This window comes from Bombina bombina, chromosome 4 (assembly GCF_027579735.1).
Source record: "Bombina bombina isolate aBomBom1 chromosome 4, aBomBom1.pri, whole genome shotgun sequence".
In the NCBI taxonomy this organism is placed as follows: Eukaryota; Metazoa; Chordata; class Amphibia; order Anura; family Bombinatoridae; genus Bombina; species Bombina bombina.
In genome coordinates this window covers 345,017,222-345,037,205 of record NC_069502.1, presented here as the reverse complement: position 1 = coordinate 345,037,205, position 19,984 = coordinate 345,017,222, and the positions used below count along the sequence as shown (strand labels likewise).

At 40.9% G+C, this 19,984-nt stretch overlaps 1 protein-coding gene across 1 annotated transcript in view; it reads right to left on the bottom strand.

Annotated features, from left to right (window-relative positions):
- Positions 1–19,984, bottom strand: part of SMC4 (structural maintenance of chromosomes 4) — a 459,275-nt gene that overhangs the window by 432,104 nt on the left and 7,187 nt on the right. The window contains exons 6-7 of the mRNA XM_053711800.1: positions 18,871–19,035; positions 7,915–8,042 (exon numbers count right to left, since the gene is read on the bottom strand). Of these exons, the coding sequence (XP_053567775.1) occupies positions 7,915–8,042; positions 18,871–19,035 (293 nt within the window). The remainder of the gene's footprint in view (positions 1–7,914; positions 8,043–18,870; positions 19,036–19,984) is intronic.

Genomic DNA, 19,984 nt, shown 5'->3' with positions numbered 1-19,984 from the left:
AACACAAATTGCCGCCTCCCATAGCTCCGCCCATCGTGGGCATCTCTAAAAAGGAATCTCCCGGTCGGCATCTTTGTTCTAAAGTTAAACCGCCGGGTACAGTGAAAACCACTTAGAAACCTGAGCCTAATTTCTCCTCAGCCCCAGTGCCTGCATAACAAACTGTCTACATAAGTCCCTTCTATCTATAAGAGAATTACGTGTCCCATTCTTTGTAAATAAAGTGCCCAAACCTTTTGAGTTTCTTTTTAATTTCCCCAGAAAATTAAGTCACTTACCTCATAAATCTGCCAGAAACCAAGGCAGCTCACCAGGTTCGAGAGGTCCTCTATCTCTTTTTCCACAGGTCCATGTGAGGCAAAGACTGAGTAATCTTACTCAGGCTTTCAGAGTTAGGGCAGCATAAACTACATGGGAAGTGCAGTGAGAATTATGTCCCACAAGTTCCCATTGCTCTAAAGCCACCACTGCTCTAATGAGGAGACTGATATGGACTACGGCTACACCCCATTACAGAGCAGCACAATCTTGTACTACTTAAAAAAAAAAAAAAAAAGAAGAAGAAATTTTTACTAACACCTAACTTTACCACTTCCTTGCTCTAACGTAGGCAAAGAGAATGACTGGGGTTGGAGGGAAGGGAGGTGATATTTAACAGCTTTTCTGTGGTGCTCTTTGCCGCCTCCTGCTGAGCAGGAGTGATTCCCAATAGTAATTAGATGATCTGTGGACTCATCGTGTCATTAGAAATAAAATCAGGTAAGCATAAATTGTTTTTCCATTTAGAGGCTGGCCGCCCGCTATCTGCAACCGCTTGCAAATTTAAAATGTGTGGTGGTAGTAGCAGTTCATCAATGCAATTGCGAGATAGATATATATCCTGTTTTGTTGTGCATTATAAAAAAGCATGTGATAAGAGGCGGCCTTTAAGGGCTTAGAAATCATATGAACCTTCCTAGGTTTATTTTTCAACTAAGACTACCAAGAGAACTAAGCAACATTGGTGATAAAAGTAAATTGGAAAGTTGTTTTAAATTACATGCCCTATTTGAACCATGAAAGTTTTTTTTGGACTCGACTGTCCCTTTAAATGTGTAATCAGTGGGAGATGCTAAACAGCAATTTTAAAAACGGCCAGAATAGAGATAGATATATTTATTCTTAAAGACACGATAAGTCCACAGATCATCTTCATTACCTATGGGATATTCACTTCCTGGTCAGCAGGAAGAGGCAAAGAGCACCACAGCAGAGCTGTTAAATAGCTCCTCCCTTCCCTCCAACTCCAGTCATTCTCTTTGCCTAAGTTAGTGATAGGAAGCAAGTAAAGTGAGGTGTTAGTTTAGATTCTTCAAGAGTTTTGTTTTAGGAGTAGTGCCAGAGAGTGCTACTTTGTTCTGGGGTGTAGCCTAGTCCATATCAGTCTATACAGTAGAGCTCTGGTGGCTTTAGAGCTATGGGAACTGGTGGGACATAAATCTCATTGCGCCTCCCATTTACAGCTGCCCCATATCCTTCAGCCTGAGATTATTACTGATTCAGCACTGCATATCTCTCGGGCCAATGTGAGGGAGAGGACCTCTCAAGCTTGGGAACTGCCCTACTGCCAGGAAGTGTTTGAGGTAATTGCTGCCTTTTTCTGGGATCTAAGGACTCTGTGTTTGTTTCATTAGCACTACGGTACATAACGGGTTAATGGTAAACCTTACTTATATGGGGACAGTTTCAGACTTTCAGAAAAGAAGTCTTACTTGGGCAGTGATTAGGTGCATGCACTGGAGTTATGTTGCTAAGTTTATTTTCACTAAAATGGAGGGCTCAGGTGGTTTCACTTTAGTTTTTTCCCTGAGAGGGAAGCAGAGACTTGCAGCACGCCCATGAAGGGCGGGACTTCCTGTTTTTTGGGGCCTCTGCTTGTAGCACTATTTCCAAGCAGTTGAAAGTCTTCAGATGTGCTGTACTGGGGTTTATCTGGGCTAGAGCAGCATGTAAAACACTTTTCATGCGCTTTTTGCACAGATGCGGTCCTAGTTCGGTTTTTCTGGCAGGTTGCAGTAACGGATCGTCTTTACAAGGTATCCGGTAGCATTGGTTAAGGTAGGCGCACCTCAGCAGGTTGCTGTGGTGCAGAGGTTTAATTATTGCTTACATTTTCTAACCATTTTGTAACTACAGCAAAATTAGAAGTTTGTCAAGAGAAAGAAAAACTGATTAAATTTAAAGACTGTAATGGTTTTTGATAATTTTATTGTATTGTTATTCCCAGTATTTTTTCTGCTCAATACCAATATTTTATGTGAAAAAATGGACCAAGATGAGGTGCAAGCTGTTACATGTGCTTTATGTCTTGATGCAAATGTGGAACCACCAATCCCTTTCTGTCCTACATGTATTGAAAGGACTGAATTTTAGGGATAACATTTTTCCTGAACCAATCTCTCAGACAGATGTTGTCCAAGAGTCCTCTGATGAGGGTCAATTTCAGCAGCAATTTTCTCAAGTGTCCCAAAAATTATCGCCCTCACCAGCAGTGCCCTGCATGTCTACTGTAGTTCCTTCTGGAATTACAGGACATAGCTTATCTTATGTCTACTACTATCTCTGATGCTCTGTCTGCCTTTCCAATGTTGCAGGGCCATCGCAAGAGAAAGTCCATTTCTGCAGTTAGCGAGGTTTCTGATGCTGTGGTAGCTATCTCAGAAGTCTCCTCTTTGGTGGTTGTTTCTAGATCATCTCTCCCAGGGAACATCTTTTCGCAGACCATCCGGGGAGATTGTGATAACAGATGCTAGTCTTCAGGGCTGGGGAGCAGTTTGGGGCTCCCTAGGGGCTCAGGGGATATGGTCTCAGACAGTCTCTTTTGCCCATAAACATTCTGGAACTGAGAGTAATCTACAATGCTCTCCTTACCTGGCCTCAGCTAGCTTCGGTTCAGTTTATCAGGTTCCAGACGGACAACATAACGTCAGTGGCCTACATCAATCATCAGGGAGGAACAAGGAGTTCCTTGGCGATGACAGAGGTTTTCAAAATAATTCAGTGGGCGGAGGTCCATTCTGGTTGTCGGCAATCCACATCACAGGGGTGGACTACTGGGAAGCAGATTTTCTGAGCAGACAGACCTTTCATCCGGACGTGTTCTCCAGTCTGATCCACAAATGGGGTCAGCCAGAGTTGGATCTCATGACATCCAGGCAGAATGCCAAACTTCGCAGGCACGGGTCGAGATCCTCAGGTGGAGCTGATAGATGCTCTGGTGGCCCCTTGGTTCTTCAATCTAACATATCTGTTTGTTCTCCTTCCACGAGTGATTGCCCGGATCAAACAGGAAAGGGCTTTAGTGATTCTCATACAGGGAGTGCAGAATTATTAGGCAAGTTGTATTTTTGAGGATTAATTTTATTATTGAACAACCACCATGTTCTCAATGAACCCAAAAAACTCATTAATATCAAAGCTGAATAGTTTTGGAAGTAGTTTTCAGTTTGTTTTTAGTTATAGCTATTTTAGGGGGATATCTGTGTGTGCAGGTGACTATTACTGTGCATAATTATTAGGCAACTTAACAAAAAACAAATATATACCCATTTCAATTATTTATTTTTACCAGTGAAACCAACATAACATCTCAACATTCACAAATATACATTTCTGACATTCAAAAACAAAACAAAAACAAATCAGTGACCAATATAGCCACCTTTCTTTGCAAGGACACTCAAAAGCCTGCCATCCATGGATTCTGTCAGTGTTTTGATCTGTTCACCATCAACATTGCGTGCAGCAGCAACCACAGCCTCCCAGACACTGTTCAGAGAGGTGTACTGTTTTCCCTCCTTGTAAATCTCACATTTGATGATGGACCACAGGTTCTCAATGGGGTTCAGATCAGGTGAACAAGGAGGCCATGTCATTAGATTTTCTTCTTTTATACCCTTTCTTGCCAGCCACGCTGTGGAGTACTTGGACGCGTGTGATGGAGCATTGTCCTGCATGAAAATCATGTTTTTCTTGAAGGATGCAGACTTCTTCCTGTACCACTGCTTGAAGGTGTCTTCCAGAAACTGGCAGTAGGACTGGGAGTTGAGCTTGACTCCATCCTCAACCCGAAAAGGCCCCACAAGCTCATCTTTGATGATACCAGCCCAAACCAGTACTCCACCTCCACCTTGCTGGCGTCTGAGTCGGACTGGAGCTCTCTGCCCTTTACCAATCCAGCCACGGGCCCATCCATCTGGCCCATCAAGACTCACTCTCATTTCATCAGTCCATAAAACCTTAGAAAAATCAGTCTTGAGATATTTCTTGGCCCAGTCTTGACGTTTCAGCTTGTGTGTCTTGTTCAGTGGTGGTCGTCTTTCAGCCTCTCTTACCTTGGCCATGTCTCTGAGTATTGCACACCTTGTGCTTTTGGGCACTCCAGTGATGTTGCAGCTCTGAAATATGGCCAAACTGGTGGCAAGTGGCATCTTGGCAGCTGCACGCTTGACTTTTCTCAGTTCATGGGCAGTTATTTTGCGCCTTGGTTTTTCCACACGCTTCTTGCGACCCTGTTGACTATTTTGAATGAAACGCTTGATTGTTCGATGATCACGCTTCAGAAGCTTTGCAATTTTAAGAGTGCTGCATCCCTCTGCAAGATCTCACTATTTTTGACTTTTCTGAGCCTGTCAAGTCCTTCTTTTGACCCATTTTGCCAAAGGAAAGGAAGTTGCCTAATAATTATGCACACCTGATATAGGGTGTTGATGTTATTAGACCACACCCCTTCTCATTACAGAGATGCACATCACCTAATATGCTTAATTGGTAGTAGGCTTTCGAGCCTATACAGCTTGGAGTAAGACAACATGCATAGAGGATGATGTGGTCAAAATACTCATTTGCCTAATAATTCTGCACTCCCTGTAGAAACAGCCTGGCCTCGCAGGATCTGGTATGCGGACCTGGTGGAGATGTCTCTACCTCCTTGGAGGCTTCTGCTTCAAAAGGACCTTCTGTTTCAGGGACCCTTCCCATCATCCAAATCTAGATTCTCTGAAGCTGACTGCTTGGAGATTGAACGGTTGATTCTAGCCAAGCGAGGTTTTTCTGACTCAGACACTTTGATTCAGGCTTGTAAGCCTGTCACTAGAAAGATTTATCATGAGATTTGGCGTAAATACCTTTATTGGTGTGAATCCAAGGGCTACTCCTGGAGTAGAGTTAGGATTCCTAGGATTTTATCTTTTCTCCAGGAAGGATTGGAGAAAGGATTATCTACAAGTTCTTTAAAGGGTCAAATTTCAGCATTATCCATCCTATTACACAAGCGTCTAGCTGATGTCCCTGATGTTCAGTCTTTTTGTCAGGCCTTAACCAGAATTAGGCCTGTGTTTAGACCAGTTACTCCTCCATGGAGTCTTAATTTAGTTCTCAAGGTTCCTCAAGGGGTTCCGTTTAAACCTATGGAGTTGTTATCTTGGAAGGTTTTATTTTTGGTAGTGATTTCTTCTGCTCGTAGAGTGTCTGAGCTTTCAGCATTACAATGTGAGCCCCCTTACCTTATTTTTCATGCGGATAAGGTTGTCTTACGTACGAAATTTGGATTTCTTCCCAAGGTTGTTTCTGATCGGAACATTAAAAATTGTTGTACCTTCCTTGTGTCCTAATCCTTCTAAGGAGAGGCTCTTACACAATTTGGATGTAGTTTGTGCTTTAAAGTTCTATTTACAGGCGACTAAAGACTTTCGCCAGTTTTTCTCTGTTTGTGGTATTTTCAGGCAAACGTAGGGGACAGAAAGCTACGGCCGTTTCTTTCTTTTTGGCTGGAGTATTATACGTTTGGCTTACGAAACTGCAGGACAGCAGCCTCCTGAGAGGATTACGGCTCATTCCACTAGGGCTGTTGCTTCCTCATGGGCATTCAAAAATGAAGATTCCGTGGGACAGATTTGCAAGGCTGCAACATGGTCTTCTCTTCACACTTTTACAAATTTGATACTTTTGCCTCGGCTGAGGCGGCTTTTGGGAGAAAGGTTCTTCATGCAGTGGTGCCTTCCGTTTAGGTATCCTGTCTTGTCCCTCCAGTATCATCAGTGTACTCTAGCTTGGGTATTGGATACCATAAGTAATGAAGATGATCCGTGGACTCATCGTGTCTTTAAGAAAAGAAAATTTATGCTTACCTGATAAATGTATTTATTTCTTAGACACGATGAGTCCACGGCCCGCCCTGTCATTTTTAGACAGGATTTTTTTTATTGTTGTAAACTTCAGTCAGTCAGTCACCTCTGCACCATGGCTTTTCCTTTCTCTTCCTAACTTCAGTCGAATGACTGGAGTGGGAGGGAAGGGAGGAGCTATTTAACAGCTGTGGTGCTCTTTGCCTATTCCTGCTGACCAGGAAGTGAATATCCCATAAGTGAAGATGATCCGTTGACTCATCGTGTCTAAGAAGAAATAAATCAGGTAAGCATAAACGTTTTTGTTTACATAAAGCCACATTGCTACTGCTGCAAACCACAGAAACTTGAATAAAAACAGCTAAGTACTTTAAGAGAAAGGACCAGTCAACAGTAGATTTGCATAATCAACAAATGCAAGATAACAAGACAATGCAATAGCCTTAGTCTGAACTTCAAATGAGTAGATTTTTTTCTGACAATTTTAAAAGTTATGTCTTTTTCCACTCCACCTGTACCATGTGACAGCCATCAGCCAATCACAAATGCATAAACACTTATTCTTGCACATGCTCAGTAGGAGCTGGTGACTCAAAAAGTTTAAATATAAAAAGACTGTGCACATTTAGTTAATAGAAGTAAATTGGAAAGTTATTTAAGATGGCATGCTCTGAATAATGAAAGTTTAATTTTGATTGAGTGTCCCTTTAAACTTACAGGATTCAGATAGAGCATGTAATTTTAAGATACTTTTTAATTCATATGTATTTTCAAATGTGCTGCGTTCTCTTGGTATCCCTTGTTGAAAAAGTACGCACATATCCTACACTAGTGGGCGCTAGTTGCCAATTGGTATCTGCACGCATGTCTTGTGACTGGCTAACTAAGTATGTTCATCCAGCTGCCAGTAGAAGTGTTCCTTCAAAGGATAAGAGAATTAATCAAATTTGATAATTGAAGTAAACTAGAAAGTTGTTTAAAACTATTTTCTATTCAAATCATGAAAGACAAATTTGGGGTTTCCTGTTCCTTTAATGCTCGGCTTGACAAACCCAGGCATTAGGGATCCAGTGGCTCCTAACTTTTTGGACTATACTCCCTATATCTATATGCAAATACTACTGTCTGGCTCCTAATTTTTAAACAAATTTGTTGACTACTGACAAACACCAAGTGAGAAAAATGTGAAAAGCTTCTATGGTTGTTGCAACTGCCATACTAAGGTAAACGGACTAATTTCATCCTGACGTCTACAGCCAAGTTAAAATTCTAAAAATAAAAAATAAAAAAGTTTTACATGATACACTCAATAGGACATTGCTATTTTGTGTAATAAACAAAAACAAAAAAACACATTTTTAAAAAGTGTAAACTAGTATGATTCAGATACATGTAGTTTTAGAGACACTTTAAATTCACTTTTATTATCAGATTTACTTTGTTCTCTTATATTTTGTTGAAAATAATGTGTAATAACAAATAACCTCAGACAACAATGCTAACCCTTGATTGGTGGCTATACACATGCCTCTTGTCATTAGCTGAACACATCTGGAGAGCCAACTCCCAGTAGTGCATTACTGCTCTGGAGCTGACTACAAGGGTTAAAACACAGTTATATGCAAAGAAATAGCGCAATACTAAAATGTAGCACGACAATTTTCTTTTTGCATCACACTAAAAGACAGGGCAACTATAAATTATGTCAAGAAATGATGTACAAGATAACATTAAACAAACATATACTTACATATAAAATTGACAGATCTGATTCTTCTTCTTAAAAGTTTCATTTTCCACTGTTAAAAATTCAATTGCCTTGTTTTTCTCCCCTTCAAGTGCATCCTTTTCCTTCTCCACCATTTTGACTCTATTAAGCTAAAATACATATTTGCAACCACCATCATAAACAAATTAAAAGCATTCTGTATTTCAGTAGGAAAATTAAAGTGAAAGTAAATTTTAATATACGAGTGCCCGTTTTTTAAAAATACTATTAAAAACAGGGGAACTTTGATTAACCCTTACATTGCAGCATTTGTTTTGTTTTTTTTAAAATACCTTTTCTTTAGAAAACCCAGACCACGATCCTCCGCCCGCAGCTTCTCTGTACTTAGCACTTCAATGACAAAACTGCTTCCTCCAATCACTTTGTGGCCTCACAAGGACACTCTGGGGTGCACGCCATGATAGGAGGAAGCTGGTTTCATCATTGAAGTGCTAAGTACAGAGGATCTGCGGGCGGAGGATCACTGTCTAGGTTTTCTTTATAAAAAAAAAAAAAAAAAACCCAACACCTGCTGCAATGTTAAGTTTAATGAAAAAAGTGCACGTTTTTAATAGTATTTTTAAAAACCGGGCACTCATTCATTCAACTTTACATTCACTTTAAGTACTTAAAAAGGGACATGAAACAGTTTCTTTAACGATTCAGACAGAACATGTGATTTTAAAGAACTTTCCAATTTGTTTGAATTATCTAAATTGCTACATTCTCTTGGTATCCTTAGAAGAAAAGCATATCCAGGTAGGCACAGGAGCAGCAATGCATTACTGGGAGCTAGCTGTCGATTGGTGGCTGCATAAAAATGCATTTTTTCATTGGTTCTCCAGATGTCTTCAGATATCTCTCAGCCCCAAGGCAGAACATACTGCAATGTGTGATCTCATCGCAGAAAATTTACCGTTTCTGCAGAAAAATTTTTTGCCTGCACTTTTAATTTCTGCCTACAAGTGTCACTGTCCCATTATCTCTATGTCAATATTTAGTATGTTCCCCTCTCAAATCCCCCCCCCCCCCTTCCTGAACTCCAGTGCGGTACAGGGTAACAGCACATTACAGAAAAAGTTAGTCAGGGCTTAAATGTATTCTAGGAGCCAACCAAAATACTTTAGCCAGATTTTGTGTGTGTGTTCTTTAAGGTGCGTGTATATTTATTTATGTATGTACCTGTGTGCGTGCTCGTGTTAGGCCTGCACGATTAATCACATATGCAATTTAAAATCACGATTAATCGTTGTGGTTTAAAAACCGTGAGTACGGGATTTATAACCCCGCCCACTATGACGAACAGGAGGGCTCCACGGGCCACATGCAGTTAAGGGGGGGGGGGGGGGGGGGCAGTGATTTACCAGTGCTGTACTAGCATATGGTGACTGACTGAGCTCAGGCTGAGGGGGGGCAGCCGTGTTTGATCTAGTTGGAGGGATAGCCAGCCATGCAGCGCTGAATGGACTAGCAGTGTTGCAGTCTACGCACCCAAATACTTTGAATTTAGTATCTGGACGCGCAGACCGTGCATCCTGCTGGCCAGTTTTCGATTCATGGTGGGAGCCGATGTGCTTGCTGCTGCACTGGACAAGAAAACGCTGCTTGGTGGCCGATGAGTGACTGGTAGTGTTGTGTAGTGGAACTCACTTGGCATAGGTCACCATTGCAAGATAAAGAGCTTGCCTCCACTGCATTAGAATCGTAATGCAAACCATAGAGCTCAGCTGGGTTACTTTACACTATTATAGTTTGCTATAGACATTACTGCAGAGTATAGAGCTTACTCACATTTTATATAACCGATTAGTACGGTTACTGATTTGTGGGTGCAGTGCTAGGTCCCTTTAATCATTTTACCCCACATTCTCTATGCAAGGCAGTGCCATTTTTGTTGTTTGTCCATTCTCTTACATGATATACTGCACAAAATAGATTACTGCATGCTATGGGGCATTATTACTTGCAATATTTCTACAGGCATAAAGATTGCTCACTCCGTTGGGAAAAAAAAAAAAAAAAAGAAAAAAAAAGAGAAAAAAAAAAGAAAGAAAAGGAGAAAAAAGAAAAGAAAAAAGAAATCAATTTCATTTTGATCTATCAAATAACTGAAGGACACGGTAATATTTCAGTAGTGAAATAAGGTTTATTGCAATATGCATCAAAACGAAATTAAACAGGTGCATAAATTTGGGCACCTTTGTCATTTTGTTGATTTGAATACCTGTAACTACCTAGCACTGATTAATTGGAACACACAATTGGTTTGGTGAGCCCATTAAGCCTTGAACTTAAGACAGGTGCATCCAATCATGAGAAAAGGTATTTAAAGTGGCCAATTGCAAGTTGTTCTCTTTGACTCTCGTCTGAAGAATGGCAACATGGGGGCCTCAAAACAACTCTCAAATGACCTGAAAACAAAGATTTTTCAACATTATGGTTTAGGGGAAGGCTACAAAAAGTTAAATTGCAGAGATTTAAACTGTCAGTGTCTACTGTGAGGAACAGTGAGGAAATGGAAGACCACAGGCCAGAAGTGGCAGGCCAAGTAAAATATCGGAGAGGCAAAGGATGGTGAGAACGGTCAAAAACAGTCCACAGACCACCTCCAAAGACCTACAACATCATCTTGCTGCAGATGGTGTCACTGTGCATCGTTCAACAATTCAGCGCACTTTGCACAATAAGCTGTATGGCACAGTGATGCGGAAGAAGCCTTTTCTGCACACATGCCACAGAGTCGCTTGAGGTATGCAAACGCATATTTGGACAAGCCAGCTTAATTTTGGAATAAGGTGCTGTGGACTGATGAAACAAAGATTGAGTTATTTGGTCATAACAAGGGGCGTTATGCATGGTGGCAAAAGAACACAGCGTTCCAAGACAAACACTTGCTACCCACAGTAAAATTTGGTTGATGTTCCATCATGCTGTGGGACCAATGCAGTTACTGGGAATCTTGTTAAAGTTGAGGGTTGCATGGATTCCACGCAATATCAGCTGATACTTGAGAATAATGTTGAGGAATCAGTCACAAAGTTGAAGTTACGCCAGGGCTGGATATTTCAACAAGACAACGACCCAAAACACTGCTCAAAATCTACTCTGGCATTTATGCAGAGGAACAAGTACAATGTTCTGGAATGGCCATCCCAGTCCCCAGACCCGATAATCATTGAAAATCTGTGGGGTGATTTGAAGCGGCCTGTCCATGCTCAGCAACTATCAAACCTAACTGAACTGGGAGATGTTTTGCAAGGAGGAATGGTCCAAAATACCTTCATCCAGACACTCATTACAGGCTATAGGAAGCGTCTAGTGGCTGTTACTTCTGCTAAAGGAAGCTCTACTAAATATTATTGTGACATTTCTGTTGGGGTGCCCAAATTTATGCGTGCGTGCGTGGGTGGGTGTGTAGTGAATTACTGCAGAAAAATTTTCACAAAAAAAATAAATAAATCTCATTGCAGAAAAAAAAAAAAGTACTGCCTCTGGGGCTCTCAGTAATGCATAGCAGCTCCTTCAAAAAAAGAACACCAAGAAAATGAAGCAAATTGGATAAAATAAGTAAATTGAAAAGTTGTTTAAAATTGCATGCTGTATTTGAATCATGAAAAAGAAAAAATGTTGGGTTTCATGTCCCTTTAACTCTACTTCCCCATAAAGGGATATTAAACGGACAGTGTACTGTAAAAATTTTCTGCCCTGTAACTAGTTCGAAATTAGCCATTTTACGTGCTGGAGTGTATAATAGAGCCGTTTACAGATAGATGCTTTGCCTTTATTTTCTTATTTAAAATAACTTTTTTGTGTTGAAACTTGCTAAATATGAAAATTTCGACACTGCAATAATGGGTTAAATACGCATTGTGATAGTTCTCTCAGCAAGTTAGGGCAATGTTTAAGGACTGCGGTCTCAAAGACACCAAAAAAAAAAAAAATATATATACAAAATAAATGTCCCATACATTTCATACTCAACTGGGGCAGAGCAATAGTTCCCAAAATTTGTCAAGTTAAAAAAATAAAAAAAAATTCCTTAACCCCTTCCGACGGTACTTGTGTGTTACAATGTAAACAAATAAGTAAAAAAAAATTTAATCACGCAATGGCATGATTTCAATGATGGGATGGGATCGGGTATGGTGGGAGTGCCTATGACAATAGGCAAACCCTCCAGCCTGCAATCCCAGTTAGGAAGCTGTTAAAGGGACATTAAACCCACATTTTTTCTTTCATGATTTAGAAAGAGAAGGCAATTTTAAACATTTCTAATTTACTTCTATTATCTAATTTGTTTTATTCTCTTGATATTCTTTGCTGAAAAGCATATCTAGATATGCTCAGTAGCTGCTGATTGGTTGCTGCACATAGAAGCCTCGTGTGATTGGCTCACCCATGTGCATTGCTTTTTCTTCAACTAAGGATATCTAAAAAATGAAGCAAAATAAATAATAGAAGTAAATTGTAATGTTTTAATTTGTATTCTCTATCTGAATCATGAAAGAAAGATTTTTGGGTTTAGTGGCCCTTTAAGGCTTAAGTACAGCCAAATGGCTAGGAGGTTCATGCCATCCTAACGGCACTAAAGCATGGCATGGAACGTCCTGACGGGAAGGGGTTAACGACTCGTACATATTTTCTTACTAATCTGTAATTCGTATGCTTTAATCCCAGTTTCTGTTCATCCTTAGATTTGCCATTATCACAAAATGTAAGCACTTCCCCTTAAACTTGAGTGTAATAAATCTGAAATAAATGTTTGTCTGCTGAAAACAACTATAATGAAATTGTTAATACTGCAGTACTAGCTATTAAAAAAGTAAAGTAAACAAGAGGCAACCATAGAAATTAACCTAACAATGTGGGGGTGAGAGCCAAGGCGATTTGAAAGGGTGGTCCAGATTGAGAGTTTGAATACAAAGAAATGGTTACTATGGAACAAAAAACATAATTTATGCTTACCTGATAAATTCCTTTCTTCTGTTGTGTGATCAGTCCACGGGTCATCATTACTTCTGGGATATAACTCCTCCCCAACAGGAAATGCAAGAGGATTCACCCAGCAGAGCTGCATATAGCTCCTCCCCTCTACGTCAGTCCCAGTCATTCGACCAAGAATCAACGAGAAAGGAGTAACCAAGGGTGAAGTGGTGACTGGAGTATAATTTAAAAAATATTTACCTGCCTTAAAACAGGGCGGGCCGTGGACTGATCACACAACAGAAGAAAGGAATTTATCAGGTAAGCATAAATTATGTTTTCTTCTGTTATGTGTGATCAGTCCACGGGTCATCATTACTTCTGGGATACCAATACCAAAGCAAAAGTACACGGATGACGGGAGGGATAGGCAGGCTCATTATACAGAAGGAACCACTGCCTGAAGAACCTTTCTCCCAAAAATAGCCTCCGAAGAAGCAAAAGTGTCAAATTTGTAAAATTTGGAAAAAGTATGAAGCGAAGACCAAGTTGCAGCCTTGCAAATCTGTTCAACAGAGGCCTCATTCTTAAAGGCCCAAGTGGAAGCCACAGCTCTAGTGGAGTGGGCTGTAATTCTTTCAGGAGGCTGCTGTCCAGCAGTCTCATAGGCTAAACGTATTATGCTACGAAGCCAAAAAGAGAGAGAGGTAGCAGAAGCTTTTTGACCTCTCCTCTGTCCAGAATAAACGACAAACAGGGAAGAAGTTTGGCGAAAATCTTTAGTTGCCTGCAAGTAGAACTTGAGGGCACGAACTACATCCAGATTGTGTAGAAGACGTTCCTTCTTTGAAGAAGGATTTGGACACAAGGATGGAACAACAATCTCTTGATTGATATTCCTGTTAGTGACTACCTTAGGTAAGAACCCAGGTTTAGTACGCAGAACTACCTTGTCTGAGTGAAAAATCAGATAAGGAGAATCACAATGTAAGGCTGATAACTCAGAGACTCTTCGAGCCGAGGAAATAGCCATTAAAAACAGAACTTTCCAAGATAACAATTTTATATCAATGGAATGAAGGGGTTCAAACGGAACACCTTGTAAAACGTTAAGAACTAAGTTTAAACTCCATGGCGGAGCAACAGCTTTAAACACAGGCTTGATCCTAGCTAAAGCCTGACAAAAAGCCTGGACGTCTGGATTTTCTGACAGACGCCTGTGTAACAAGATGGACAGAGCTGAAATCTGTCCCTTTAATGAACTAGCTGATAAACCCTTTTCTAAACCTTCTTGTAGAAAAGACAATATCCTAGCGATCCTAACCTTACTCCAGGAGTAACCTTTGGATTCGCACCAGTATAGGTATTTACGCCATATTTTATGGTAAATCCTTCTGGTAACAGGCTTCCTAGCCTGTATCAGGGTATCAATAACCGACTCAGAAAAACCACGTTTTGATAAAATCAAGCGTTCAATTTCCAAGCAGTCAGCTTCAGAGAAGTTAGATTTTGATGTTTGAATGGACCCTGTATCAGAAGGTCCTGTCTTAGAGGTAGAGACCAAGGCGGACAGGATGACATGTCCACTAGATCTGCATACCAAGTCCTGCGTGGCCATGCAGGCGCTATTAGAATCACTGATGCTCTCTCCTGTTTGATTTTGGCAATCAATCGAGGAAGCAGCGGGAAGGGTGGAAACACATAAGCCATCCCGAAGTTCCAAGGTGCTGTCAAAGCATCTATCAGAACCGCTCCCGGATCCCTGGATCTGGACCCGTAGTGAGGAAGTTTGGCGTTCTGGCGAGACGCCATGAGATCTATCTCTGGTTTGCCCCAACGTCGAAGTATTTGGGCAAAGACCTCCGGATGAAGTTCCCACTCCCCCGGATGAAAAGTCTGGCGACTCAAGAAATCCGCCTCCCAGTTCTCCACTCCCGGGATGTGGATTGCTGACAGGTGGCAAGAGTGAGACTCTGCCCAGCGAATTATCTTTGATACTTCCATCATTGCTAGGGAGCTTCTTGTCCCTCCCTGATGGTTGATGTAAACTACAGTCGTGATGTTGTCCGACTGAAACCTGATGAACCCCCGAGTTGTTAATTGGGGCCAAGCCAGAAGGGCATTGAGAACTGCTCTCAATTCCAGAATGTTTATTGGAAGGAGACTCTCCTCCTGATTCCATAGTCCCTGAGCCTTCAGAGAATTCCAGACAGCGCCCCAACCTAGTAGGCTGGCGTCTGTTGTTACAATTGTCCAGTCTGGCCTGCTGAATGGCATCCCCCTGGACAGGTGTGGCCGATAAAGCCACCATAGAAGAGAATTTCTGGTCTCTTGATTCAGATTCAGAGTAGGGGACAAATCTGAGTAATCCCCATTCCACTGACTTAGCATGCACAATTGCAGCGGTCTGAGGTGTAGGCGTGCAAAAGGTACTATGTCCATTGCCGCTACCATTAAGCCGATCACCTCCATGCATTGAGCTACTGACGGGTGTTGAATGGAATGAAGGACACGGCATGCATTTTGAAGCTTTGTTAACCTGTCTTCTGTCAGGTAAATCTTCATTTCTACAGAATCTATAAGAGTCCCCAAGAATGGAACTCTTGTGAGAGGAAAAAGAGAACTCTTCTTTTCGTTCACTTTCCATCCATGCGACCTTAGAAATGCCAGAACTAACTCTGTATGAGACTTGGCAGTCTGAAAGCTTGAAGCTTGTATTAGAATGTCGTCTAGGTACGGAGCTACCGAAATCCCTCGCGGTCTTAGTACCGCCAGAAGGGCACCCAGAACCTTTGTGAAGATTCTTGGAGCCGTAGCCAATCCGAATGGAAGAGCTACAAACTGGTAGTGCCTGTCTAAGAAGGCAAACCTTAGATACCGGTGATGATCTTTGTGGATCGGTATGTGAAGGTAAGCATCTTTTAAATCCACTGTGGTCATGTACTGACCCTTTTGGATCATGGGTAAGATTGTCCGAATAGTTTCCATTTTGAAGGATGGAACTCTTAGGAATTTGTTTAGAATCTTTAAATCTAAGATTGGCCTGAAAGTTCCCTCTTTTTTGGGAACCACAAACAGGTTTGAGTAGAACCCTTGTCCTTGTTCCGACCGCGGAACCGGATGGATCACTCCCATTAATAACAGATCTTGTACACAGCGTAGAAACGCCTCTTTCTTTATCTGGTTTGTTGACAACCTTGACAGATGAAATCTCCCTCCTGGGGGAGATAATTTGAAGTCTAGAAGGTATCCCTGAGATATGATCTCTAGTGCCCAGGGATCCTGAACATCTCTTGCCCAGGCCTGGGCGAAGAGAGAAAGTCTGCCCCCCACTAGATCCGGTCCCGGATCGGGGGCTTTCGATTCATGCTGTCTTTGGGGCAGCAGCAGGTTTCCTGGCCTGCTTGCTCTTGTTCCAGGACTGGTTAGGCTTCCAGCCTTGCCTGTAACGAGTAACAGCTCCCTCCTGTTTTGGTGCAGTGGAGGTTGATGCTGCTCCTGTTTTGAAATTCCGAAAGGGACGAAAATTAGACTGTCTAGCCTTAGCTTTGGCTTTGTCTTGAGGTAGGGCGTGGCCCTTACCTCCTGTAATGTCAGCGATAATTTCTTTCAAACCGGGCCCAAATAAAGACTGCCCCTTGAAAGGTATATTAAGTAATTTGGACTTAGAAGTAACATCGGCTGACCAGGATTTTAGCCACAGCGCCCTACGTGCCTGTATGGCGAATCCTGAGTTCTTAGCCGTAAGTTTGGTTAAATGTACTACGGCCTCCGAAATGAAAGAATTAGCTAGTTTAAGGACTCTAAGCCTGTCCGTAATGTCGTCTAGCGTAGATGAACTAAGGTTCTCTTCCAGAGACTCAATCCAAAATGCTGCCGCAGCCGTAATCGGCGCGATACATGCAAGGGGTTGCAATATAAAACCTTGTTGAACAAACATTTTCTTAAGGTAACCCTCTAATTTTTTATCCATTGGATCTGAAAAAGCACAGCTATCCTCCACCGGGATAGTGGTACGCTTAGCTAAAGTAGAAACTGCTCCCTCCACCTTAGGGACCGTTTGCCATAAGTCCCGAGTGGTGGCGTCTATTGGAAACATCTTTCTAAATATTGGAGGGGGTGAGAACGGCACACCGGGTCTATCCCACTCCTTAGTAACAATTTCAGTTAGTCTCTTAGGTATAGGAAAAACGTCAGTACTCGCCGGTACCCGCAAAGTATTTATCCAACCTACACAGTTTCTCTGGTATTGCAACGGTGTTACAATCATTAAGAGCTGCTAAGACCTCCCCTAGTAATACACGGAGGTTTTCCAATTTAAATTTAAAATTTGAAATATCTGAATCCAATCTGTTTGGATCAGAACCGTCACCCACAGAATGAAGCTCTCCGTCCTCATGCTCTGCGAGCTGTGACGCAGTATCAGACATGGCCCTAGTATTGTCAGCGCACTCTGTTCTCACCCCAGAGTGATCACGCTTGCCTCTTAGTTCTGGTAATTTAGACAAAACTTCAGTCATAACAGTAGCCATATCTTGTAATGTTATCTGTAATGGCCGCCCAGATGTACTAGGCGCCATAATATCACGCACCTCCCGGGCGGGAGATGCAGGTACTGCCGCGTGAGGCGAGTTAGTCGGCATAACTCTCCCCTCGCTGTTTGGTGAAATTTGTTCACATTGTACAGATTGACTTTTATTTAAAGTAGCATCAATACAGTTAGTACATAAATTTCTATTGGGCTCCACCTTGGCATTGGAACAAATGACACAGATATCTTCCTCTGAGTCAGACATGTTTAACACACTAGCAAAAAAACTTACAACTTGGTTATAATCTTTTTTTAGCAAAAACGTACTGTGCCTCAAAGAGGTACTAAACGATTAAATGACAGTTGAAATAATGAACTGAAAAACAGTTATAGCATCAAACTTTAAAACAACACAACTTTTAGCAAAGGTTTGTTCCCATTAGTAAAATAACAATAATTAAATTTGACATAAAAAATACAAAGCAACGATTTTATTCACAGTCACTATAAGAATTCTCACAGCTCTGCTGAGAGAATTTACCTCCCTTCAAAGAAGTTTGAAGACCCCTGAGATCTGTCAGAGATGAACCGGATCATGCAGAAAATATAAAAGTAACTGACTGGAATTTTTTGATGCGTAGCAAAGAGCGCCAAAAACGGCCCCTCCCTCTCCCACACAGCAGTGAAGAGAAACGAAACTGTCACAAATAAAAGCAAAAAAGGCTGCCAAGTGGAAAATAATGCCCAAATATTTATTCACACAGTACCTCAGCAATGTAAACGATTCTACATTCCAGCAAAAACGTTTAACATGATAAATAGTTATTAAAAGGATTAGTGACCTTTAACAGAGTAGTTCCGGTGAAATACCATCCCCAGAATACTGAAGTGTATACATACATGTCATTTTAACGGTATGGCAGGATTTTCTCATCAATTCCATTCAGAAAATAAAAACTGCTACATACCTCACTGCAGATTCATCTGCCCGCTGTCCCCTGATCTGAAGCCTTTACCTCCCTCAGATGGCCGAGAACAGCAATATGATCTTAACAACTCCGGTTAAAATCATAGTAAAAAAACTCTGGCAGATTCTTCCTCAAACTCTGCCAGAGAAGTAATAACACGCTCCGGTGCTATTGTAAAATAACAAACTTTTGATTGAAGTCATAAAAACTAAGTATAATCACCATAGTCCTCTCACACATCCTATCTAGTCGTTGGGTGCAAGAGAATGACTGGGACTGACGTAGAGGGGAGGAGCTATATGCAGCTCTGCTGGGTGAATCCTCTTGCATTTCCTGTTGGGGAGGAGTTATATCCCAGAAGTAATGATGACCCGTGGACTGATCACACATAACAGAAGAAAACTAGTCCTGATTTCCTTTACGATAATTCCAAAAATCGTATGATTTGTCCAAGAGTGAGTTACAAAAAAAAAAAAATCATATCATATACAAAGGCAGGCCAATTTTTACACTTACCTTTTCTCCTCTTTGCTCATTTAGTAGTTCAACTCTGCGACACAGAATTTGTATGGGCTCCTTCAATCTTTCTGATCCAATTATGTCCTCTAAGTATTCGAGCATCCCCTCATCATGTTCAGTTTGACCCTTTGGTTTCATCATTGCAATCTGCTCAACCTCCCCCTACCACAGGCCAAATATTAATCATGAATAAATCAAAAAAAAAAAAAAGTTAAAAAAAAAAAAATTTACTAGTTGAAAAAGCAAGCCGGCGAATAACATTAAAAAATTCAGAACATGCAAGTTATTTCCATTAAACAGTTTCTTTAATTTAGAGCCAGCAAGGACACTTAAAGGGACATTAAAACACTGAGATGGCAATATAAAATGATATATCGTGTATATATATATATATATATATATATATATATATATATATATATATATATATATATATATATATATATATATATATATATAAAAACTCAACATTTTCATTATTTTGTCTCCTTTTCCATTGTGAAATTAGAATGTTTCAGTTCCTGTTAGAAATAGAAGTGCAGAACACTTATATCCCACACAGCCATTGGCTGCACACTACTGACCTAACACTGTCTCTAATTGGCCACAGCAGAGACGGTTACCTAAAATTACAACATGGCAGCTCTCATTGTTTTATAGGCATTAAAACTTTACCCTTGTCACTTTAAAAAAAAAAAAAAATAGTTTAAAAACTATGTTAATTCACAGTCTAATCTTTCTTTGAATGCTTAAAGGGACAGTCTACCATAGAATTGTTATTCTTTTAAAAGATAGATATTACCTTTATTAACCATTCCCCAGTTTTGCATAACCAACAGTTAGATACAAGGTAATCACAGAGGTAAAAAGTGTATTAATTTAAGAACCTTCTTCCAGCCCCCTGATCACGAGTGACTATTTATCATCTATTGTCTTAAATTTAGCATTGTTGTGTGCCTGAACACAGTGTTAACTATATGGCCCAAGTGTACTTTCTATCTCTTTGTGTTGAAGAGAGATTTAAAAAGCCTGTGATAAGAGGCAGCCCTCAAAGGCTTAGGAATTAGCATATGAGCTTACCTATGTTTAGTTTAAACTAATACCAAGAGAA